At 33.0% G+C, this 27511-nt stretch overlaps 1 protein-coding gene across 2 annotated transcripts in view; it reads left to right on the forward strand.

The window, feature by feature from the left end:
- The window catches only part of NAPB (NSF attachment protein beta), a 51250-nt gene that overhangs the window by 17130 nt on the left and 6609 nt on the right, over positions 1-27511 (forward strand). Inside the window, exons 2-10 of one of the 2 annotated variants that reach the window (XM_074209327.1) lie at positions 7044-7123; positions 11325-11441; positions 13614-13660; positions 13821-13898; positions 21329-21384; positions 21569-21653; positions 22051-22155; positions 23320-23388; positions 24189-24239. In XM_074209327.1, coding sequence (XP_074065428.1) covers positions 7044-7123; positions 11325-11441; positions 13614-13660; positions 13821-13898; positions 21329-21384; positions 21569-21653; positions 22051-22155; positions 23320-23388; positions 24189-24239 — 688 coding nt within the window. Of the gene's footprint in view, positions 1-7043; positions 7124-11324; positions 11442-13613; positions 13661-13820; positions 13899-21328; positions 21385-21568; positions 21654-22050; positions 22156-23319; positions 23389-24188; positions 24240-27511 lie in introns of those variants that run through there. The other variant, XM_074209326.1, reaches the window with a different exon arrangement.

The following is a 27511-nucleotide window of genomic DNA, read 5'->3' on the forward strand; positions in this document are numbered from 1 at the left end:
CCAATTGATGGAAAAAAATGGTTTCATGATGAAGAATTAAAGAATGTGAAAAAGTTTTGTGAACCCAATAACATAAAGTGATTGCCAAAAAGTGAAGACAGAAGGAATTGTGAGTAATTGGTGGAATAAGGCAGGAAACTACCTAGACTCTTCCAAATTTTCCCTCAAATAACTTAAAATAATCCTTCAAAGTAAATTTTAGAGCACCAGAAATAATTAAAAATTGGGGTAAAGCAGTCAAGCCTAAGACTGCTTTAGAGGATTTTAGGAGAGATCTGACCTTCCAGGGTGATGATCTGGTCTTATTGAAGTGTAGAAACCTCCAGTAGACTCAGTCAACAAAGAGCAAGCCCTGGGGTAGCTGTGCAGGCCATAGCCTTCCTCCGGAATTTTTCACTTCAGCGATGGTAAATGGTTCAGCAGTTGGTCTGGGAAAACTATCCTCCCCTGGAGAATGGGAGGTCCAGGTACTCAGATCCCAGGCTGTGGTTGCTTTCAGGCAGAAGAATGAGGGTCTTGCTGGTTGTGCTCCCTGATAGGAGAGCAGGACAGAAGGGCCTGCTGATATTTAAAGCCACCTGAGAAACTACAAGGAACAAGAGTAGCAGCCTTAATCATGGCTCAGGAGTGGGTAGGAGACCAAGGAGTGAATCAGAGAAGCAATGGCCACACCTGGTCTTGGATTAAAGCTCATTAGAAGAATCAAGAGGTCAAAGATCCCTAGACTGAGTTCAGAAAATAACATGATAAACCTGAAGCCTGAGATATCTCCATTATGCTGGGATCAGAGCCCTGCTCTAAGGTAAAGTTAACAGCACCAGTCAAAAGACAGACAGTTAAAAAAAAAAAGTAAAAAAGAGAAAGAATTCAACCATTGATAGGTATAAGTTTCAATTTCAACAGGTTTCAAATAATAAATGATAACAACTTCCTTTAAAATCTCAAAGAAGAATGTAAAACGATCACAAGCCCCAAAAAGAGTTCTTAGAAGAACTTTAAAAAGACTTTAAAATCAATTAGAGAGGTTGAGAAAAAAAATTGGGAAAAAATGAGTAGTGTAAGAAAATTATGAAAAGAAAACCAATTTGGAAAAAGATCCAAAAATTTGCCAACTCCTTAAAATTCTTTAAAAAAGGGGGAAGTTAGTGACTTTTTAAGATACCAAGAAATATTAAAATAATATCAAAAGAATGAAAAGAAGAAGAGAATTTGATATATCTCATTGAAAACCAACTGACTTGGAAAACATAGTCTAGATCCTCTTTTTTTGAATGTTAAGAAAGCCATTGGATTAATAAATGAAACTAGGAATTAATTGTATAAAATAAATTGATAAATCATTGGTTAATATGATTTTAAGAAGAGAAGAAACCAAAAAAGTAGTATTAAAATATAAATGTAAATTTATCACCAATGAAGATAAAATTGCCTAATTATTTGCCGGAAAATTTAATAATTTGTTATAAAAAATAAATTGTCCAGTTTAACAGGAGAGGAAAGCTAGCCAATTTTAGAAAAAGCAATGGAACAGGCCATAACTGACCTTCCTAGGAAAAATGTATTAGAACCAAATGGATTCTTTTTTTGTTTTGTTTGGCTTTTTTCAAATGTTATTTTATTTTTGCCATGACATGCAAAGATAGTTTTAAATATTCATTGATCAATTTCCCTTTCTTCTCTCCTCTCCATGAGAGCTAGTAATCTGATATAGGTTATATGTATAATTATTACAAGTGAATTCTACCAAACTTTTAAGAATCAAAACTAATTACAATGTTAAATATATTATTTGGAATAATAGGCAAAGAAATAAGTCCTTCCAATCCTTCATGGTGCTGTTAACTAAACCGGAAGAGAAAAAAACAGAAACAAAATTATAGACCAGTTTCACAAATATTAATACATAAATCCTAAATAAAATGTTAACTATATCACAAAAATTATATGTAATGACCAGGGAGAAAAATCATACACACACAAACACACACACACACCAGGAATGCAGAACTGGTTCAATATAAGGAAAGCTATTAACAAAATTGATCATATCAAAAACAAAATAACAAAAATTACATGATTCTATAAATAAATGTATTAAAAAAAACTTTTGACAGAATATAACATTCCAATTAAAAAACATTTGAAGGTATCGATATAAATTTTTTCTTAAAGTGATAAGCATCTACCTAAAACTATCAGCAAGCATTATTTGTAACAGATAAGCTAGAATAAGGTCAGGAATAGAACAAAGATGCCACTTATTACAAATGTTATTCAGTATAGCAGTAGCAGTAAGAGAAGTAAAAGCAATTGAAGAAATCTGAAGGAATAGGCAAAAAAGGTAATAAAACTATTTTTGTAGATAAGATAGCATACTTAGGAATCTAGAGATTGAACTAAAAACTAATTGAAACAATTTTTAGTAAAATAGGGATTAAATGCACATAAGTCATCAGTGTTTCTAGATCTTATCAATAAAACACTGCAAGAAGAGATAGTAAGAAATAGTTCATTTAAAATAACTGTAAATATAATTAAAATGACAATTCTATATAAATTACTTAGTTTAGGCCACTACCAAAATTTATTTTGTAGAGCTAGAAAAAAAATAGTAATAAAATTGATCTGGAGGACAGCGATCAAGAATATCAAGGGAATTAATGAAAAAAAATACAAAGAAAGGTGGCATAGCTATACTAGAGCTAATACTATATTATAAAGTGACAGTCACCAATATTATCTGGTACTGGCTGAGAAATAGATCAGTAAAGTAGGTTAGGTACAAAAGAAACAGGAGTAAATTATTACTATGGTAAACTACTGTTTGGTAAACCCAAAGACAGTAGCTTGTAGGGTAAGAACTTATTATTTGACAAAAACTGTTGGGAAAACTGGAAAATAATGACAAAAATTATGCATGGACATCATCTTATATCCTATACTAAGATAAGGTTGAAATGGGTAAAGGATTTAGTTATAAAGTCAATTAGGAGAACAAGGAATAATCTCTCTTGTCAGATCTATGGAATGGGAGAAGTTTTTGGCCAAAGAACAGATAAGAGAACATAATAAATTGCAAAATAGACAATTTTGACTGATTAAATTAAAAAGGTTTTGTACAAATAAAACCAATGCAATCAAGATTAGAAGGAATGCAGAAATATGGGAAATGATTTTTACAACTAGTATTTCTGATAAAGGACTCATTTCTAAAATATTTTGAGAACTAAATCAAATTTATAAGAATGCAAGTCATTCTCCAATTGATGTGGTCAAAGGATATAAACCAGCAGTATTCAGATGAAGAAATTAAAACCATAGTTATATGATTGATTAGAGAAATAAAAAGTGAAGCATTTCTGAGGTACCACATACACCCATCATATTGATCATTTCCCATTTTTGTCATTTGATGTTATTTAGTCATTTTTGTCATTTGGTGTTGGAGAGGATGTGGGAAAACTGGTACATTAATGCACTATTAGTGGAGTTGTAAACTGATCCAACCTTTCTGAACAGCAATTTGGAACTATTTCAAAGGACAATAAACCTGTCCTTTGATCTAGCAAAATCACTACAGGGTCTGTATCCCAAAGACATTATAAAAATATTTATAGTGGCTCTTTTTGTAGTGGCCAACAATTGGAAATTGAGAGGATGCCTTCATACTTTAGACTTAAGAAAAGCATGGAAAGAGCTACATGAACTGATGCTGAGTGAAGTGAGCAGAACCAGGAAAACATTATATACCCTAATGCTACATTGTGAGATGATCAAAGATGATCGATATATTTCCTCTCAGCATTTTACAGTTCAAGAACAATCTTGAGAGACCTGTTAAGGAAAATGCCATCCACGTCCAGAGGTGGGGGAAACCCCCAAAACTATCGGATTCTGAATGCAGAGCAACTATGTTCACTTTTTAAAACTTCTTTTATATTTTTTCTTCCTTTCTTATATTTTCCCCTTAATTCTAGTTCTTTCACAGTTTAAGGTAAAAATATATTAAACATGATTTTACTTGTACAACTATATCAGATTGTTTGCTGTCATGGGGAGAGAGCTAGAAATGGAGATTGATGGGAAAGTGTGAAACTCAAAAGCTTACCAAAGGATGAATGTTGAAAACTATCTTTTCATGTAATTAGAAAATAAATTTAAAAAAATAAAATATCTGGGAGTATACCTGCTAAGACAAAACCAAGTACTATTTGAACATAATTATGAAACACCTTTTATACATAATTTTACATACTTGGAGAAAACTTCATGGATGAGCAGAGCCAATATAATAAAAATGACAATTCTGCCTAAATTAATCTACATTCAGTGCCATCTCAGTTAAAATAGCAAAACATTATTTTATTGCTCTAGAAAAAATATTCATTTGGAAAAACAAAAGGTTAAGAATATTAAAAGGATTAATGAAAAATTGTAAAAGAATGAGATCTAGCAAACTGCATTATGTCAGTAATTATCAAAACTAACATTAGGTTGGTGGAGAAAGTTATTCTGGATAGTTCATAATGGCTCTACTGGATCAAGGTAGTATTATTAGAAAGAATTTATAGCAGGAACAACAGGACCACAGCTCCAGTGATAGTACCTCTCATGGGTCAGAATTATCTATGACAGGGTAGCTATCCAAATTACCTCTACTCACTATTAAACAACCCATCAAGCAAAACACCATTTCTACTCTCATCATGGGGATGATATTGTGTGGGAAAGTTTCTGGTGAAGTCCTCTCAGGGTTAAAAACTGTTTTTGTCAAGAAAACCTTGCATTCCAAAAGAGGCACAGAGACACATGCTTTATGAAAAGACTATTTTTGCAAACTGGGAGGACATTACTTCATTAAGATAGTGATGAAGGTCCCAAGTTACCTCACCATCTGGTAGGAAAAATTTGATTAACATTTCATTCTTTTTTCTGTGTCTGTTGCTGGGGTAACTTTTCTGTGATTAAGATTGTGCCTCCAGAGACTCAGTCAGTGGGTTAAAGGAGAAGGTGGTTTGGGAGGGGGACCTGTGTTAGGACGTATATAACCTTGCTTGACTCTTTTGGGTGCAACCCCTTGATCCTTGCCATTTTTGGTGAGAGATATGGGGGTTTTCCCTTTTCTTGAGAAAAGCAAATAAACTTTCTTTTGCCTAACAAGTCTCTGAAAATTTTCTTAGTGGATTTTTATTGCATACAATACCAACTCTTTGTACTCTTAGAGGATTCTCCTGAAGGGCTTCCCATTCTTGTGACTCCCTTAATTTTAATCTTCATCTCAGGATAATACTGGATCAGCTAAAGAATACCCTTTCTTCCAAATGAATCCACATTTCCCTTACTTAAGTAAAGACCACAGACCCTTGTGAGGGAATAAATAATCTCAGGGTCTATATTACTTGATACAGTGATAAAATAAGAAGTGACTGCAGGAGGTGTGGGTACCCATGAATCAATATAGATGAAGATTTTATCTGCCCACTCCTTCAAGACTGAGCCATGTAACTCATGGGAAGTCCACTGGGAAGATTTGTCAGGATTTCCATCTCTCAGGATATTCTCTGTTATTGGATTAATAAATGACTATTGAGGTTTTTATGCCTTCTCTCTCATAGCAGGCAGTGTCAACATCGTACCAAGCAAAAAAACATAGTTCTTATAAGACCAACTTTTTGTAAACAGAAATTGACTAGGTTAATTAGAAGTTTAACAAGGGGGTTAAGACTGAAGAACCCAGTCTCTGGCAAAATAAACAAGCAGTTCATGAGTAGGAGTAACACTAGAAAGACATTTAAGTAAACCCAATCATAATAGTCATAGTTGAGTGAGTCTTATTATCTTCTTCTAAGGATAGAGTTTTAGCTGTACCAATTTTTCCACCCTTTACTCTTCATATTTGAATTTAGGAGTGCATCGTTACTTTTGCTTTTCCTCACCCTGATCTCCCACTTTGTTTTCCTTTACAGGCACACACACACAAAATATTGTTTCACTGTAAGTCCTGGGATAAATCCATTAATTGAGTTCTCCAGATTCTTTAAATTATTCCTTTACTTAGATATTTTTCTGCAATGATAATTCTTATTCTTTTATCTAAGTTTATATGGGGAGGGATGTTGTTGTTCAGTCATTTTCAGTCATGTTTGATTCTTGGTGACTCCATTTGGGGTTTCCTTTGCAAAAATACTGGAATAGTTTGCCATTTCTTTTCTAGTTCATTTTAAAGATGAGGAAATTGGGGGTTAAATGAATTTGCTCAGTGTCATATAAGTCTGACACCAGATTTGAACACTTAGGTCCAGCACTATCCACTGTGCCACCTATCTGGGTTACTGTTGTTATTGTTATTGTGGCCAAAGAGGACCAATAACATCATTAAAGTGATGTCTTAAAGTTAAAACCATGAAGGAATTAATTTCATTGATATTTTCTTGATAATTTATTTTTCATTTTTGGTTTTCTGAGTTTTTTAAATTAGTTTTGTTCTTGGTGACCTATATTCCTTCTGTGAATCTTTTCCTAATGGTCAGTCATTTTTGGCTTGAGTTATGTGCTCTTTTAATATTTCTTTTTGGTTTCTCTACTACCAGTTTTTCTCTGGTTCTATATTTTTGAATTCCCAAAAGTTATTCTCTTTCTCAGGGTCACTGCTTCTCTGGATACAATTTCATATCTAAATTTTGTGCTCTGTTAATAATGATATGTTAATATAGTGATCATGAGTAGCTTTGAAGGAAAGTTTCAGGTGAGTGAGAAGTCAGGTAATAACTGTGAGCTCAAGAGACTTGAATGGACAATGGTATTCTCAGCAGAGTTAGGGAAATTTGGATGAAAGGGTAGTTGAGGAAGGAAAAAAAAGATTATGTAATACCCAACCCTGTCTTCTCATCCACTGCTACTCAGTCTTTTCCCAAATGAAAAAGATTTTAGGGACAGAGTAGGGTGGAAGAGAAGTTTCAGGAAAGAATTGTTCATTAAAGAATGATGGTTTTAATTGCAGTGGCAAGAATTAATCTTGTCTTTTTTTTTTTTAATTTCCTTAGAGGAAATACAAGAATAGAAGAGGCTTGTGAAATGTATACAAGAGCTGCAAACATGTTCAAGATGGCCAAAAATTGGAGTGGTATGTATGGGGTTTTTGTTTTTTAAAAACATTATTATTTTCAAAGCAAGAAATAACACATCTTAATTTCTTTTCAGAGAAAGAGTGTATGCCCACTAAATTCCCCATTGTAAATGCCATGAAAGTGCCATAGATGGTCAGTTGTCATATACAAGCATGACAGCCAAAAGACCTAGCAAAGTTATAAAAATAAATAAAAAAGTAACCCTAAGTTTATTTGTTCAAGACCTGAAAACTGCAGCTACTTTGTTTTCTCCAAACCATTTAAGTGGGCATTCAGTAAATGTTAACTAATAATTATAACAAAAATTAAGTTAAAAAAGAATAACTATCATAATTGTAGTCATATTGTATCAAATAGGGTAAGAACAGATAATCAAAAAAGCATTTTTGTCATCAATTAAAAGAATATCTAATTACTTTCTATGAACTAAATGACAGTGGTCTCTGATCATTGTCAATTCCCATTAGGACAAGTATTTCTTTGGGAATTATTGATCAGAAATAAATATCAGCCCTCTATTTTTTTCCTTAAGCCAATCCTTCATTGACAGTTTCAATAATAGTAAAATGAATTAAAAAAACTATTTCATTTGCCAAAAATGAATTATCATTTCTGAATGAATGACTAATTTTCTTAGTGGTGGTGAGGAGTCTAAATTTTTCTCTCCTGAAGCAAGTTTTAATGTCTTCGTATTAAGGGGAGGTAGGTATTTTTTTAAAAGTAGAAACAAAGGGGCAGCTAAGGTGGCACAGTGGATAGAGCATTGGCCCTGGAGTCAGGAGTACCTGAGTTCAAATCCTGCCTCTGACACTTAATAATTACCAATCTGTGTGGCCTTGGGCAAGACACTTAACCCCATTGCCTTATGAAAACCTTAAAAAACAAAGGAGAAACAAAATGGTTATTTATTTATTTATTTATTTGTTTATTTTGCAAGGCAAGTGGGGTTAAATGGCTTGCCCAAGGCCACACAGCTAGGTAATTATTAAGTGTCTGAGGCTGGATTTGAACTCAGGTACTCCTGACTCCAGGGCCGTATCCACTGTGCCACCTAGCCACCCCTAAATGGTTATTATTTTTGAGCAAAATGCTACCATGTCTTTTTCTTAAACATGGTTTATCCTGAATCATATCATAGTAGCATATTTTAGATTGAATGCTTTTAGATTCTGCCCACATATTTTGTGTACCTTGTTTTACTATACTGTCAAAACATGGATTTATGTGAAAGCAAGTTATTTAATTTTATTTGTCTGCAGACTTAATTTTATTTTCTCACTCAAACTTTTTTATCTTTTTAACTTGTCTTTTAATTAAATTACAAACATTACATCTCATATATTTGATATTCATACAAATTGATGATTTTGATGTTTACATACCCAACTCTTGAGACTTTTTTGGATTATTGCCTCCAAGAAAAGATAGACTTTTTGAGATAATGAATGTACTACATATTATGTATCACTTAATTCATAATATTAATGTATAATGAACCTGAAAGGTTCAAACCATGTTAAAAGAAAATAAAATTCATTTGTTTTAAAGGCTATACTTATTTATATTTAAAGAAATTAGATAAGCTGGATAATTTTGAGTTTCTGACTCTTCAGAATTTTAGATAGATTTCACTTGGCATTTTATATCAGTGATTACAAATAATCAACAAAATTTAGTAAATCTTTTTTAAAGGTAGAAAGGCAAATATGCAGAATTTAGAGTCAGTATTTTATTGGGTTTTTGGAGAAACAGAGAAAGATGGAAAAATCCCAGATGTTGGACTGTATTCAGACATCTATAATTGAATATATTACTCATAGTTTGAGAACATTCTGTAGGTGTTTGTCATTATTGCTTTTAATTGTAAAAGTTCTTTTATTTGAATGTTTTTCTTTATTCTTGAGGAGAGAGGGTATTTTAGCTATAAATTAGATAGTCAAGTGTTAAATTATTACATAAAGAAGTATACAGGGTCTACAATCCAGGTACTCTTTTCATTGTTCCTTGACTAAATCATTTTTTTCAATATGTACAACTTTATGCTATTTTTTGCCCCTTACATAGAAAGTACCTTTTCTAACTTTATATAACTATATAAATCTTATTCATCCCTCCCAGTCCATCCACCAATCCAACTTTTTCCTTGAAGCCTTTCCTAGCAGTTTCTTGAATTGAAACCTCTTCGTGGTATCCCATGGGCCTGTGTGGTATTTCTCCTACATATTTGGGCACATAATTATGTCCCTTTTGTTCTCTTCTTGTGTAGTGTCATGTATTGTGAGTCTTTTCAACTCTTCTGTAATCCATAAAATCATCTAAAAATATCTCTTGATGACAGATAGAAAATATTTTGTATAATTTTTTGTATCCTCCCTAGTGCCTGGGCTTTCTAGTACTACATCATATTTAAAAATAAGTTGAATTCAAGGGAATTAAGTTAATTTTTTTTTAAATAAAGGTTGTTACTTGTGAGCTGCCATACTTAAAAGGACAGGGCCTTCAAAACTATAAAAGTTCATACAGGTATACCTGTATGGCATGGCACAAAGCCATAAATACATTTTTACAGTAATGCCATTTGTACAGTAATCATAAGATTAAAATCATAAGATTAAAGATACAGAATTGGAAGAGACACCTCCCTTTTTTTTTTTTTAATAGAGACAACCCCTTCCTTTTTTATAAACAATGACCCTGAGAACAGAGCAGGTTACTTGCTCATGTTCATACAGGGTATTAAGTAAACAGCTGAGTGAGCATTCAAACCTAAGGTCTTTGACTCCAAATTTATTGTTCTTTCCACAATATCATAATAATTAACATTTTTATAGTATTCTAAAGTTAATAATACATTTTATTTCATTTTGTTGCCTGATCCTCACAACAACTATGTGAAGTTATTTGTAATGCAATCCAGTATAACATTCATTGTAGGTAGAATATTTCTGAGACCAGCTTACTTGCTTTCTGTCCAGTTCCCCTAGCATATGATTTACTTATTTATGATTTATTTTGTACCCCAGAATAACACCCCATCAGACACAGAGAAATCCTAGCTCTCCCTTTCCAGTCATTTCCGCACATTTCCCACCTTGAGAACATATATATGCTTCTACTCTAGCTGGTAATGTTCCTATTGGACTAATGACCCCACTAAAACATTGTGTTCGCTTCACTTAACATTCTTTTATGTGGAGAATGAAGTAAGTTTGACATGGCAGATTCTTTTTTTTCCCACTTAAAGATTTTTATTTATTTTGAGTTTGACAATTTTTCCCCTAATCTTACTTCCCTCCCCCTATCCCCCACAGAAGGCAATTTGCCAGTCTTTTACATTGTTTCCACGTTACACATTGATCCAAATTGAACTTGATGAGAGAGAAATCATATCCTTAAGGAAGAAACATAAAGTATAAGAGATATAGCAAGATCAGACAATAAGATAACAGTTTTTTTCTAAATTAAAGTTAATAGTCCTTGGTCTTTGTTCAAACTCCACAGTTATTTATCTGCATATGGATGGTATTCTCCATTGCAGACAGCCCCAAATTGTCCCTGATTGTTGCACTGATGGAATGAGCAAGCCCATCAAGGTTGAACATCGCCCCCATGTTGCTATTAGGGTGTATAGTGTTTTTCTGGTTCTGCTCATCTCACTCAGCATCAGTTCATGCAGATCCCTCCAGGCTTCCCTGAATCCCCATTCCTTTTGGTTTCTAAAAGAACAATAGTGTTCCATGACATACATATACCACAGTTTGCTAAGCCATTCCCCAGTTGAAGGTCATTCACTTGATTTCCAATTCTTTGCCACCACAAACAGGGCTGCTAGGAATATTTTGTTAGAAGTGATGTTTTTACCCTTTTTCATCATCTCTTCAGGGTATAGACCCAGTAGTGGTATTGCTGGATCAAAGGGTATGCACATTTTTGTTGCCATTTTTGTTGCCCTTTGGGCGTAGTTCCAGATTGCTCTCCAGGAAAGGTTGGATGATTTCAGAGCACCACCAACAATGTATTAGTGTTGGCAGGGCATATTCTTGAATAAATTTATTTATGACTTGGAATATTTTGTTTCAGAGAAATTCTGATTTAAAAAAAATAGATCAGGCTGCTGAACATTCTACTTGAATGCAACTTCAGACTACTCAGTATTAAGTAGACTTAGAGAAATATAACTTTTTTTTTCTTTTCTAGCTGCAGGAAATGCCTTTTGTCAGGCTGCCAAACTGCATATGCAGCTACAGAGCAAGCATGATTCTGCTACAAGTTTTGTGGATGCTGGAAATGCTTACAAAAAGGCCGATCCACAAGGTAAGATCCAGAATACTATGTCCTCAGCAATATTTGCTTAACTATGGTAAATGTTTTGCATATTTTCAGATCTTTCTTTAGGTAGACCATTAGCAAAGTCTTTTCATAGGCTACAAGAATATTTTATTTTGATCCTTTTTACAAAAAGGAATACTGTAACCTAATTTAGAATAGTTTGAGTTCAGGGGACCCTTATTTATCCAAATATTTGGAAGTAGTATATGGACAAAGAGTAAATGATTCTGATTGTGAAGTTACGAACAAATTTATTGGTGATATTGATTGTATACATGGTTTGTATATACTTACTGTCTTTTTTATAGAAGCTTTAAGGCTGTTTACATTTTGAATATATATAAGAAGGAACTGGTTTGGAGCTTTAATTCCATTTTGATATTATTCTCTCTTCTAGAAGATTACATTTTATGTAAGATTAAAATATATTTAAAAACTCATTTGTAACTCTTATAGAAATCCTCCCAGTTATAGAATGAGGTTGTGAAGTGGTAGGGTAGAGACTTGGAAGAATGTATAGTAGTTATATATTAGTTTTGGAAAAGGATTTTTCAATATATTTTGATTTCTTTATTTAGTATGCTTAGGGAAAAGTTTTTAGAATGAATATGCTGGGGCAGCTAGGTGGCACAGTGGATTTTCATTGTATTTTTATTTTTTTAATTTATATTTAAGGCATTAGGGTTAATTGACTTGCCAACGGTCACACAGCTAGGTAATTATTAAATGTCTGAGGCCAGATTTTAACTCAGGCCCTCCTAACTCCAGGCCCAGTGCTTTCTTCACTTTGCCACCATTGTACTTTTAATGGTAATTTCCTTTGCTTCTATAGAGAATTATTTTCCTCAAGAAATAACTAGAGATTTAATCAGAATATTTTTAATGCTAGTTTCTCACCTTAAAATATTAAATAAAAAAGAATATGTACAGGGTATCCCAAAAGCTTTAATAACACACAGTGCATGTGTATACCAACATGTGTGTATATATGTATAAATATATATCTACAGTATACATAAATACATACATAGTGCATATACATGTACTATGTAATGAAAGATATCTATCATATGTGACAATTTAAAAAATTTCATATATGCTCAATTTCATCCTTTTTTCATCAAAAGTTCTTTGATTCCACTTTTTCCTCTTGTTTGAAATGTCCTTCAGACGTCCTCTAGACAATCATTTATTCATTCCATTGATATATTTTGAAGTGAAAAAAAAGACATTGCCAAATTATCTGGTGTTTATCAGAAATTTTCACTTTTAGTTATTAAAATAATATCCTAGAATGGAGTTAACTTTTGACTCAGTATATTTTATGTTGCTGAACTACTTTTATGCCATGGTAGTTTTTTGATACCTTTTATTAAGGAAGTTGTGAATTTTTTTTTTTAGTGTGTGTGTTTTTTTTTTTGCAAGGCATTGAGGTTAAGTGGCTTGCCCAAGGCCACACAGGTAGGTAATTAATTAGTGTCTGAGGCTGGATTTGAACTCAGGTCTTCCTGACTCCAGGGCCCATGCTTTATCTACTATGCCACCTAGCCACCCCGAAGTTGTGAATTTTTAAAATAAATTTCCATAGTTTTTTTATGTAGATGTTTAATAGAATGATAGACATGCACTTTCTTGAGTATGCTAGAAAATGTTGGCTTGACCTAAGGAATTTCATCAAAATTTTTTTTGAGAACTCTAAGAAGAATAGAACTTAAAGTACTGACCTTTCTTGTGTCTTCAGTAGAAGGAAATGATACTATATCTTCTATTTATGATTCATATGAGACCATAACAGGACAATCCTTCCTGCTACTTATGGTTTTAAATTATAACTGGCCCAAGTACTATTAATGAACCCATGCTTTTTTTTTATGATGCAGTCTTTCATCTGGATGGAATCCTCATTTAAAGGTTATAAGCTAAATACTGCTAGCTCAAGCTATAATTCCCTAATTTACATTGTAGTGGCTGGGAACAAAATCAAGCTATTACAACTGGACTTTTGCATGACCGTGTTTGCTTTTTACTAACTTCCTGTCCACCTTCCATCTCCAAATTATATCTAATTAATAATATTCTAAGAGCCGTGAAGAAAATTTCACTTTAACCTTATCTGAATGGATTTCTCATTGTTTTTCTTAAATGCCTTCGCTTCAGAGGCTATCAACTGCTTAAATGCAGCCATCGATATTTACACAGACATGGTAAGAAACTGCATTGCTTGAGCGGCTGTGGGGTGGAATCAGTGAGATGTCTTGAAGTTTTATTCTTTTTTTCACTTTTTCCCAAACTGATCCTTTACTTCTATAGAGAAAACAAATGAATATGATAGATGAACCTTTGTTTTGATTTCTTTATTCTCAGGGAAGATTTACAATTGCAGCTAAGCATCACATTACTATTGCTGAGATATATGAAACTGAGCTGGTAGATATTGAAAAGGTAAGTTTGCAGTAATTTTTCTTGCAGAATTTGATCTAAAGAATGACAGATATAATTAATCTTTTTTCTTTAGATTTTATTTATTTTGAGTTTTACAATTCCCCCCCTATTGTCACTTCTCTCCCCCTACCCCCCACAGAAGGCAGTCTGTTAGTCTTTATTTACATTGTTTCCATAGGATACATTGATCTAAGTTGAATGTGATGAGAGAGAAATCATATCCTTAAGGAAGAATAATAAAGTATTAAGAGATTGTAAAATTACATAAGATTTTTTTTTTAAATTAAAGGTAATAGTCTTTGGTCTTTATTCAAACTCCACAATTTTTTCTCTGGATACAGATGGTATTCTCCATTGCAGATAGCCCAAAATTGTGCCTGACTGTTGCACTGATGGAATGAGCAAATCCATTAAGGTTGATCATCACCCCCATGTTGTTTTTAGGGTGTACAATATTTTTCTGGTTCTGCTCATCTTGTTCGGCATCAGTTCATGCAAATCCTTCCAGGCTTCCCTGAATTCCCATCCTTCCTGGTTTCTAATAGAACAATACTATTCCGTGACATACATAAACTAAGGTTTGTTAAGCCATTCCCCAGTTGAAGGACATTTACTTGATTTCCAATTCTTTGCCACCACAAACAGCGCTGCTATGAATATTTTTGTACAAGTGATGTTTTTACCCTTTTTTATCATCTCTTCAGGGTATAGACCCAGTAGTGGGTATATACATTTTTTGTTGCCCTTTGGGCATAATTCCAAACTGCTCTCCAGAAAGATTGGATCAGTTCACAACTCCACTAACAACGTGTTAGTGTCCCAGATTGATCATTATCCTTAATCTTTTTTTTTTAAAGAAAGCATTTTACTAGCCAGTTAAAATTTTACTAAAGGATATTTTCCAAAGCCAATTTACATTTTGGTAATAACTAATTATTTATTCTTCATCAGGGTTTTCACTGATCACTTCTAAAAATGTCCTTTATCTTTTAATGTAAGGTCATTCAAATAATAATTTTTTGAATTTAATCCTGTACTCTGCTAAGAATCTCTTGCAACTCATTTTATCAGTGAAAAGGAAAAATGCTGCAAAATGATCTTGAATGAAGATGACTTATTGTTATTTCTGTTTTTGATTGGAAACCCCAGAAGAAAAGATCTTTTATCTTATTGACTTCTATCAATCTTCTTTCAAGGAAGTAACAAAAAGTCATGTTCCCAGGAGGTGCTTGATAATGGGGTATTCAGACTTTAACGACTTCATTTAAACAGCAAACGTGGGAAGGCAGTATGGAAGCCAACAGGTGGTATTTTCAAGGACAGCTAGGTTGTAAGCTTCATTTTATATCTCCTTGAAAATGCCATTTTAGCCCAAGTAACTATTTGAATATGAGACCAGTATTGGGACTCATAACTTTCAGAACTAAAAGGAAAAAACACTTCATTTTGTCTTCTGTCTTCTCCATTAAATAATATGATCTTTACATTGGAAGGTATATAGAAGCAACATGTTTAAGAAGAAATTGATATCTGTAAGGGAATATTTAGTTTTTAAATTTTTTTCTTTTCTTCATATCTAGATAATTCCTATTTGATATTTGCCCATTTTCATACATAAGAATTTGAAGATTGCATGATCATTGTCTTTGAGAAATCATAATGAATGGGAAAGTAGCCAGAAGATTAGAAGTGGGCAAAGAATGTTTCTGAGTTTCAGATAAGGAAGAACCAATAGATGACAGAAACTAAAAATAAGCAAAATGCTAGAATAGATTATTTAATGTGTTTGTGGACATAAAATAATAATTACTAGGAGTTTTCTTGAATTCACTAAATCCAGTTATTTTAAACTAACCCAACTTTCTTAGAGTTTCTAGATAAGTACATCAAGTGACTGTCTCAGATTCTGTATATTCTCAACATCAGAAAGGCATTTGATCAAACCTATCCTTATATTCATATATATATATGTGTATATATATATGTATGTATATATATATATATATATATATATATATATATGAAAATTAGAGAGGTGCTGCCTAAATGATATTGTGGTTAAGCAGTGCTTGCTACAAATCATTGCTAGTCTAAAGGGAAATCTCCAGTTGTGCCAGAGTACTCTACACTTTGGTAACATTCTGTTCCAGATCTTTGTCAATAATTTTTGGGAATATATAGAAGAGATGTTTATCACATTTGTGGGTGATACAAAACTTGAAGAGAGCTAATACATTGATTTGGGATTTAAAAAAAGCATACTGGAAAGATATCAGAATTAAAAAAGTGAAATTTTATAAGGATAAATATGAAATCCTTCACTTGGATTTGAAATAATCTATTATAAGAGATTGGGAACATTATTGACAATATTTTATGGGAAAAAATCTAGAGGCTTTAATTGAGTACTAGCTCAGTATGAGTCAACATTTTGATATGTCTTTAAAAAACGAATTTAGTTTTTGACTTCCTTAATAGAAGAGTAAATTAGGAATGATGGTAAGTAACAATTGAACTGTTGATCTAGAATAATCATTGTCATGAGTGGAATGACTGCAATAGAATGGGCAAGATCCTAAAAATCATATCTAAAGAGTCATGGGAAGGAATCAGGAGATATTCCAAATGCAGGAATAAATGCAGGAGGAAGTAGCATGGGCAAATGATATCAGAACAATGCAGTAGTGGGCTTAAGGAAGATAGATATCCTGGAAGAGAAAAGATCATGGAGTTAGGAGGATTTATTCACCTGTAGAGGCTTAGAGAGAGACAGTTGGTATGATTTAGAATCTAGAGATTAACTTGGGAGATTTCTTCTTAAAATGTCTTTTGCCTATTTTACTTCCTACATTTGGTGGTAAATATCTCTTCAAAAGACTGATTTTTGTAGTAAAATTTTATCCACAATAGACTGGGAAAAAAGAAATACCTGTAAAACACTTAGATTTCAGATTTAAGGCTCATTGATGCCTTAGAAAAGTTGAAGTCAGAATAAAGCAAGTTATTTGGTATCTATTAGGTTTATCAGCAAATGGGTTATTGTTATCTAGGGAGTGTGGTGAGGAAAGAAGGAAGCAGTAGCAAAGATGAAACTTTTTATGCAGGAGAGTTTCAACTCTGATGTGCATCACTGGTATTTCACCAATTTTCCATTTTTCCCCCAATTTTTTTTTGGAGGGGAGAGGAGTATGATTAGAAGAAATAAAGTTTTATCTGATACCTAAACTCCAGGTATATTTTAGGATATTTGAATATTGTAACTAGTTGAAGGAATGAAGGAGAGATAAAAGAATGGGGAAGAATAATCTACTTACCCCCAAGGCTAATTTGTTAGATTTACTGAACTTTTTCCCTTCCCCATATAAAACAGGAACTTACGCTTATAAAGTCCACTGCTCTGTAAGACATATTCTGTGTAGGACATGGTCATGAACTCATAAGGACCATTTGACAAAATAAAGAACAAAGATCCAAACGTTCTGATTTTGTGAATGGTTTATGTTTAGTTTTTCCTTTAAATATTTGATAGAATTTTGTTGTACATACATCTAGATTTATGAGGGGGAGGGAAAGGAAATATACTTATGTTTACTAAAATTTCTGAGATCACACTGTTGATTCTATTTCCTCTTGTTAATCCGAGTATTACATATTTTTGAAAAATGCATCCATGTAGTTTATGTTTTCAGTTTTGTTGTTATATAATTGGATATTTTCTGATGTCTTATTTTCTCTATTTGTGAATATCTTTTATTTTTTTATTACATTGTTATTTTTTTCCTTTTTAAAAAATAAGATCAACTTTAATGGATATTTTTTTTTAAGAATTTTGCAAGGCAATGGGGTTAAGTGACTTGCCCAAGGCCACACGGCTAGGTAATTAGTAAGTGTCTGAGGTCGGATTTGAACTCAGGTACTCCTGACTCCAGGGCCGGTGCTCTATCCATTGCACCACCTAGCTGCCCCTTTTAAAATGATCTTTAAAAACCATCTTCACCTACATCTTATATTAAAGGAAACATTGAGAAACTGTAAAAGTATTTTTCTTGGGCGGCTAGGTGGCGCAGTAGATAGAACACCGGCCCTGGAGTCAGGAGTACCTGGGTTCAAATCCGGTCGCAGACACTTACTAATTACCTAGCCGTGTGGCCTTGGGCAAGCCACTTAACCCCATTGCCTTGCAAAAAAAGAAAAAACTTAAAAAAACAAACTTAAAAGTATTTTTTTTTTAATTTTGTTTAACAATGAAGGCTATTGGCTGTTTGGTTTGGTTTGGTTTCTGGTTGGTTTTTTTATGTTTTTGCAAGACATTGTGGTTAGGTGACTTGCCCAAGGTCACAAAACTAGGTAATTATTAAGTGTCTGAGGCCAGATTTGAACTCTGGTCCTCCTGACCCCAGGGTTGGTGCTGTCCACTGTGCCACCTAGCTGCCCCCATGGCTTTTGACTTTTGTAAGATTTGCTATAGGCCCAAACTGAAACATAAACATATTCTAATCTGTAACAGCAATTTATATTTTGCACATTAAAGAAAAACATAGGGTGGAATAAGATGATTTCAGTTTTTCCTTTCAGTTATAACAGTTTGTGATTTCATTATCAAATAAGCAAAAATTTCAGAGAACACACATGTGATTTTAAGAAAAGTCTTACTTTCTAATGTAGTCCTACCCTTTTGTCAATTGTTGGTAACTCGTTATTTGAAAATTTATTGAAAATTTTCAGGATTCTTCATAAGCATAACTTTACAAAATAGCGATTAAGCATTTTTTAATCTTATTGGTGTTATACTCCTACTCAGCACCACTGAAGATATTCTGAATTTTCAAGATTCAAAATAAATTGATTACTGTAATCCTCAAAGTCTTACTAATATGGAATAATATTATGTTTAATATTGCATAAGAGCATTCCAAAGTCCAGAGATAAAAAAGGAGTCAGAAGACTGGGCTTGAGTCCCACTCTTGCACTAACTGCCTTATGTCTAAGGCAAAGCATTCAAACCTCTCTGAGGTACATTTTCCCATAAGGCAGAAAAACCTTAATGATTCTTATTCTATCTACCTGACAGCATTGCAATGAGAATTAAATGATACTATATGTAAAGAAAGAGGCAGTGTAGCATAGGTAATAGAAAGTCAAACTTAATTCCAGTAAAATCTAGGTTCAAGTCCCAGCTGTGACACCAGGCAAGTTATTAATCACCTCAGTAACTCATAAGACTTTGACTGCCTTAGTAGATGTTTCTACACCAGGTGAAGAGCCCTAAGCTATCAGAATCACAGGTCCAGACCTCATATGTAAGTTATTTGTAAACTACACATAGCTCATTATCTACTTTTAATATTGTTATACTATTTTGAACTCAGTTTGGGAGAAAGAGGAATCAGTACCTCTCATTTTTCTCATCTCAAAATGAAGGGAAATCTAAGTTGATAACTAAGGCACCCCTCCAGTTCCAAATAATGTAATCCATAGAAATGAAAATAGTCATAATATTATCTCTTTGAAATTTAAGACCCTAAAGCACTGGGGATAAAGATAAACAGGAAATCATTAAATCCAATTTACCCAATTCCTGTTAAATGGAACAATGTTACAGTGAGGTTTCATTGTGGTTATAAAATATACAAAACCGATAAATATAGAAAACTATCTGGCCCCTTCCTAGCTTTACAAAATTTTTTTAAAAAAAATTTTCTTCACCCCAAGACACTCTATAATGTAGTGACACTCTTGATCACAATCAGTCTCTTGACTGCATTTCATTTGTTGGTGCCCAGACCTAGAATTTTCTCCCCACCTCTTCTCTATTTATTTGGACCTTGGATTTCTTCAAAACCAGTTAAAATCTCTTCTCCTACAGGAAATCTTTCCCAATCCTCCCTAAGGCTAGCAGCATCCCTCAACTAGGTATCTTCATTTGACTGTATGGCTGTTTGTATGTTATTGTCTTTCTCATCAGACTAGGAACTTAATGAACCCAATAAGGACAATCTTTTGTCTGTCTTTAGCCCACCGCTTAGGACAGGGCCTGACTTGGAGTAGGCACTTAATAAATGTTTGTTGTTAGATTGATAAATGCTTACCCATATTTTTAGCCAAGTGCTCTTGGGTAGGTAGACACATACTTAGGGACCAAGCCTGACAATATGAGAGGAAGAAAGAGGCAAAGGAGGCCCCAGTGTGCCTGGGAAAGATCATCAGAGCACTCTGAAACATCATTAGGGAAGATAGATCAAGACCCATGGAAGGATATGAGTCATACTTTTTAAAAAATGCATATATTTAATATCTAAAGATTTCATTTTCCAAGGAACAAAAGTATCCTGTGATAAGGAAATTTGATTAGGCTGATTCTGGTTCTGGTGAACAGTAAAAACAGGAATATAATTTTCAAAACTTGCTTGGGCACACAAGTACTTGGTTCTTGTGTCAGTGGCTCATCAGCAAATTCTTTGTGCTAATTCTACTCTGATTCTATGGTCCACTTTTAAGAACTGACTTTTTGCCTTATCTATTTTATTTTATTTCATTTTTTTTTTTTTGGTCTTTGCAAGGCAATGGGGCTAAGTGATGTGCCCACGGTCACACAGCTAGATAATTATTAAGTTTCTGAGGCTGGATTTGAACTCATTTCCTCTGGACTCCAGGACCAGTGCTCTATCCACTGCACCATATAGTTGCCCATTGCTTTATTTTTTATAAGTGAATCTCTGTCTTGTACTCGTTTCAAAATTTTATTACTGTCTGATGTTCCAGTATCTGAGTCTAGTACTCCAGTTCCATTGAGACCTGAGATTTCTAGTAATTGCTGTACCTCTGCACTGGCAAATCCCAACTTTCTCTCCAGGCCTTTACATGTGAATAAACCCTCCTTGAATCCATTATCTTTTCCCATCCAAGATATCTATCTGCCTTTTGTCCACTATTGTTGTCAGCATTATTGACAGTGTTTTATGTGAAAAAATGTAGAAGCTTTAATTAAGTACTAGCTGAATGTGAGTCAACATTTTGATATGTCTTCAAAAAACTAATTTAGTTTTTGACTACCTTAATAGAAGAGTAAATTTGGAATGATAGTAAGTAATGATTGAACTATTGATCTTGAATATTCACTGACACTTGGCATTGGCTTTTTATGGGAGTGATGAGGAAATAATCATTAAGAAATAATGGAGTTAAAGCAAAATGTAGCAATGTAACATTTTTTAAAGTGTTAACAACATACGTTCTTTTTTGGAAAATGTAATGGTGTCATAACATAAACTTAAGTTTTTTAATGGGACCAGAATATGCTACTTATTTCATTGATGGTATTATAAAAATACCAGAAAAAATTTTCTAGCATAAACTAAGGGAAGATAGAATGTTAAAATGTCATGATTAAACATTGATCTTTAAGAAAAAAGTATTTGTTTTGCTTTTAGGCTATTGCACATTATGAGCAATCAGCTGACTATTATAAAGGAGAAGAATCAAACAGGCAAGTTTTCTTTTAAAAATGAATAATTTGTTTTTGATGCATGTGTCAGAATTGATAAATGTTTAGGTTTTGCTTGGTTTTAAAAGTCTAAATAAAACGTTTTCTTGGAAAAAATCACTTCAGCTTTTCCCTTTTTCTTTTTGGAATGTTTTCTATTTTTAACTTTATTATTCTTGATTTTCAGCTCAGCCAACAAATGTCTTCTGAAGGTGGCAGCATATGCTGCACAACTAGAACAGTACCAGAAAGCAATTGAAATCTATGAGCAGGTTAGTGCCTTTATCTTTAGAGTGTAAGCTTTTCTGGATCATTTTAAAATTAACCATTCTTAAATTTTGAGAATGTTTATTGAATTACCTGATGATTTTCTATAAATCAATAATACTAGTCTCTATGTCTAGTAATATTTCTTTATACTAAACGGGAACAAAGATAACCTAGCTGGAAAGTTTTCTAAACCTAATAGACCATTCTAAACCTAATAGGACTTTCAGTAAGTCATTTAGCCTTTATTTCCTCATCTGTGAACTGAACTACGCTTCAATATTCCTTTCCTGCTGTGGATCTTTAATCTTACGGATAATGTATATTAGTTTATAAAACATTTTTCACTTGCATAGATTATGTCAGTATCAATATTACTAACCCCCAAATTTCTATTACCAGGTTGGGGCAAACACTATGGACAATCCTTTGTTGAAGTACAGTGCAAAAGATTACTTCTTTAAAGCCGCCCTTTGTCACTTCATAGTTGATGAATTGAATGCTAAGGTTAGTAGTTTTAAAGGGACATTTTCTAATAACCAAAACAAATTTTAGTCTCCTTCCACTTTGCTCATATTATTGTTATTAATATATAAATAAATCTCTTTGCTTGTGAACAAATTACAAATTAAAAAGCTACTAAATCCCTAAGTTATTCCATTTTAGTCTTGACTATTAAAAAATAAAGCAAGCTTTTATCATGTATAAACTAGGACTTTAGTAGAGAACAAGAAGGAATCACAATAGAACTGTTAACTCATGAATCATGACCAGAATCCATAACTGCTTAATCACAGTGTTTGAATTTGGTTGAGAATGAAAATTAGGGAAAGTTGAGGTCAGTAAGAAACAGAAAGAATTGGTTGAGAACAGAATATCAGAACATCAGTTTTAGACAAATTTGTACCAGCTCATATTTGGGAAGCAAAAGTAAGGAACTTACATGAGAAGTAACCCTGTCTTCTAAACTCAATTACCACCCTGAATTAAGTCCCTGTTCTGCATGGACTCTTAAGTGGGAGAAGAATTAGATTAAATTATCTCTCTCTCTCTCTCTCTCTCTCTCAAGAGAGTCTCATAAGAGAGTTTCATCTGGTTCTTGTCCTATTTGAAAGCCCCTGAAGAAGAGGAGATACATCTATATTTATATCTATATATCTATATCTATATCTATTATCTATATCTCTCTATCTCTCTCTATCTCTCTATATATCTATATCTAGAGAGATATAGATATATAGAGAGATATAGCATATGTGTGTGTATGTATATATGGGAAGAGAGACACACACACACACACACACAGATAGTAGCTACTGTCCTGAGAAAGAAGCTTTTATGTTTTCTTTTTTTCCCTAGTCAAAAAATGTTGCAGCTAAGTCATTCCCCTCCTCAGTTTTGCATGTTTGAAAAAGGAGAATAAAAGTGATTTAGCTTGAGAACTTTCAAGTTACCTTTGTCTTAGCTCACATTTTATCCTTGTAGGAATTTTAATTTCTGTGTTTTCATTTATTGCTATGATCATGTTATAAAAGACATAGTCACATCTGTTTAGTGTTAGGTTTTATATTTCTTAAATCTTTATGTAAAGAATGGAAAATATTATGCTATTGAATTTCATAATAAAATGAAAATTTTTGTGACTGAAGTATAAAAGTCTTCCGATTTTAGCTTGCTCTTGAAAAATATGAAGAAATGTTTCCAGCATTTACTGATTCGAGGGAATGCAAATTATTAAAAGTAAGTAAAATTAGTATTATTAACAATAATAATAATAGCTGACCCCATATATCACTTTAAGGTATCTAAAGCACTTTAATTCATTTGAGCAACCCTACAAACTAGAATTTTAAAATATATCTTTATTCCCATTTTACAGATGAGGAATCAACCTCAAGGAGATTTGTGATGTGCCCAGAACTACATAGCTTGTAATTGTTGAGACTGAGATTTGCAGGTTTTTGTTAAGTCTGAGTTTAGAATTCTCTTTACTATAGAACATCCTTATCAAGTAAATAACCTCTAAGATGTGAATGAGTGTGATGCAAACTTTAGAGAATATCATTTTCTTTTTGAGATAGCATATAAATGTTGATCCTATAGTATTGGAAGTCTATAACTTATAGCATATGGAATTCACTAGGCTATTCACTATCTCAGAGACCTGAGACCCTGCTACTTTCATAGTCATTTTTGCTGACTATAATATAGTCAAGCAAAAACATCCTGGACTTGTAAGACATTAGAAAATGAAAATGCTGGAAATAAGATTATAGTTGAATGTTGCCCTAAATGTTGTTTTCGTAGATTTACTGAAGAACTATTTAGACTGTCACATAGAATGTTGGTATATTTGAATCTTTAAGAAGCAACCTCTATAAGTTTACTTAGTATTGTCCTTTAATTTCATAGATGAAAGAACTAAGCCCCAGAAAGGTTGCCCAAGATTACTGGCAAGCACCAGTCTAGAACCCAGATCTCATGCTTTTCTATCTGGGGTAGATAACCCAATATCTTTTGTCATATTTTCATGTTGTCAGAAACTACTAGAAGCTCATGAGGAACAAAACAGTGAAGCTTATACTGAAGCAGTAAGTGACACATGGCTTTTTAAATTTATGTAATTGTAATAGTTTTTGAAGATTTGACTTGCAGTATTTTTTCATGTTTTCAGGTTGTAAATGTCCTTATTTTCTCAGATTTCTTAAAGTATATCTGTATATTATGTGACTAATATGATATTAGTAGAAATATTCAGTATATGCCTAATATATTGGTAGATATATTCAGTTAGGTTCCATAAATGTCATTTTTATGCCATGAAAATGACCCATGGTTCTTTAGGGTGTGGCCATCAGGGTATAACAATCTATTTTATTAAATTTCTATGAAGCTAGAAAGGTTTAAAATAAAATCTTAGTGTCACACTAGGTCTGCCATTTGGGAACAGTCAACTTAGAAGGGAGAGGCTCTTTATCAATAGGATAATTTTTAGAGGATAAATTCTTTGATCATGGCTGCCCTTGGAAAAAAAAAATTTACTCAGTCTTTTTTTAACTTCTTCCTGCTTCTGCAGTAATATTGGCAGAGTGGCAAAGAATGCTTAGAAAAACACAGGTTTTTTAATTCTGTTTAGAAACATTAATCTGAATGTTATTTTCCCAAATTATGATTCTCACATGGTAACTAAGTTAGCAAGTGAATGTACTGCTGAAAGAATTGAACAGGTTAATACTGACATTCTGTAAGTGAAATCAAGAGAGATATAAGGAAGTTGAAGATAAATGGAAGGATGTCTCACAATTTCTTAATGATGGAAATTAAAGAAATTGGTAGCGTTGGTTTTACTTTGTTTCTAAAAGGACCAGAAAGCATAATTTCATTTGACATTTTCTCACCTCTCATTGAAGTACTCATAATGAGAAGCAAAACTCGCACCATTACAATTACAACTTGTATACTATCTCCTGGAAAGGATGAGAATGTAGATAAATTCCATGAAAGAGCTTGATAAAACATTCAGATTAAATCCTCATATTCTTTAATACTTGGAATCTTTATTGCAAGGGTAGACAAAAGAGAAGATAATGAAAATTAAATCGAAAGATGTTGCTTGGAGTTCAAGAAGCCTTACTTGTATTTTTTTGTGAATGTCTTCAAAAATCATCAATATTCCTTTATACTATTAATTTTTAAAAGGAGGAAATGAGAAAAATCCATTCAAAATAGCTACAAAATGTATAACATAACTAGATTTACTGAAGATGCACTTTGAGTATAAATACAAATATATAACACTTATTACTAAAATAAGGGAAGATTTATATCATTCTAGATCATGCCATAATAAAAATGATGCTAAAATAATTTGGAGCTTTAATGTTTTAACAGACTATACCAAGGGTTCCTTATGAGTCTAGACAAAATAATAACTAAACTCAAAAGAATAAAAGGTACAAAGTTTTTTTTTTTTTTTTAAAGAATGAAGGGTCTAACATTACCATATCTCAAACTATATTGTAAGGCAGTAGTCCTCAGAAGTCTAGGTGCAGCTAGGTGGTACAGTGGATAGAGTACTAACCTTGGAGTTAATAGGATAGAAGTTTGAATCCAGTCTCACTTGCCACTTAATAGTTGTGTGATTGCCTCACATTCAGGGCCATCTCTAGTTGTCCTGATTCATATCTGGCCACTGGACCCAGATAGTTCTAAAGGAGAAAGTGAGGCTGGTGACTTAGCACAGCATCCCCTCACTCAAATCCAATTCTCATGCTTGATGTCATAGTCTCCTTCAAGAATGAAAGACAAATTCCTTAATCCTTAATGGTACTGACCGAAAAATAGAGCAGTCAGTTAGTGTAAGAAATTAGATAAGAAAAACTTGGAAACTGTTGAATATAGTATTTTTGTGGTCAGTAAACTCAAGAAGAGAAACTAAGGAAAAGCCCCCCCCCCCCAGCAGTTTGGCATAAAATAGCTTTAGACTAGCAAGTTATACAATATATCAGAGGAAGTTCCAAGAAAATAATAAAAGTCACATGCAAACTGAAGAACAATGGAAGGAGGTGCCTTTCATAACTGTGGCTAAAAGAAGAATTCATAACCTATCAAAGGATGGAAAACAAAACAAAAGACAGTTTTTAATTATATAGAATTAGAACTCTTACATAAATAGAATAGGAATAATTAGAATAAAAATAAGTAGTATTCCCCCTTTACATGCAGGACTCCTTGAATAGTTAACTTAAAGTACCTCTGGGTCCTCCAGAACAGTTCTTGAATCACCATTAATATATTTGCTTTTTCTCTATGTAAAGAACACAATTAGAAGCATTTAATAAAATAATAGTAAGAAAAGTTGCAATATCATATTCCTCACTCTCATCCCTCTACCAGGGCAGTCTTTTCACTTTTGCACATATCATAAGTAGGAAGAGTGGGTATGCATAGTGATTACACAGAAACATGGCTATAGAAGGCCAAAGGATCACTGATTTTGGGTGATCTCCATCGGGTCCCATCATTCTTGTGTCTTTGTTTCCTTGGTTTTATGGTGTTTTCTCAGTTGAGTAGTCTGCTGGACTCCTGTTTAATTCTTTTTCAACCTATTTTGTTTACTGATAACTACTGTCACTTAATTTGGGGATATTGTTTCTTCCCTCTAGCTTCTGGTCTTACATCTTCATAGCCATCCACCCCATCTCATGCCTAACCTGCTAGGATTTAACAGATAAAGCCTTACCCAGAGAAATATAGGCAGAATGTTCCCTTAAGACTGTCTTTTCTGTCCTAGGTCTTGGTAGTTAGAATCAGAGATCTGAATTAGGGGTTAGACTTCTTTTTCTTTTACTATGAAAAATAAAAGCTGGAACAAAAAGTAAGCTCAAAAGGTAGGGCCATTGTCCTCTCTTACCTAATTCTTGTTTATATATACCATCATAGATTTCAGGATTATAAATCTAGAGTTGCAAAAGTCTTAGTCCCTATAGTCTGGCCTTTTCTTTTTAGTGAGGAAACTGAAGCCTCTTCTGGTACTTTAACAATTCTGCTTCTTTTGTATGTATTTGTCAGTAACAAAGCCCCACTGCTTTAGTGCCATGTTTTGACCATTTGATCAATTTCTCTGCCTCTCAAAAAGAAAAGAAACTGTCAATTGGGGATAGAACTTCTACTACAAATGTCTTTGATTAAACTATATGACTGATATAAAAATCTGATATATATTATATATATATATATATAAAATATATATATATCTAAGAACCATTCCCCAATAAGCAAGTGTTCTAAAGATCATGAATAGTTTGCCAAAGTACAAATTATTGATAACAATGTGAAAAATGCCTCAAATCACTAAAATAAA

Source organism: Macrotis lagotis, chromosome 1, assembly GCF_037893015.1.
Source record: "Macrotis lagotis isolate mMagLag1 chromosome 1, bilby.v1.9.chrom.fasta, whole genome shotgun sequence".
NCBI classification, from domain to species: domain Eukaryota; kingdom Metazoa; phylum Chordata; class Mammalia; order Peramelemorphia; family Peramelidae; genus Macrotis; species Macrotis lagotis.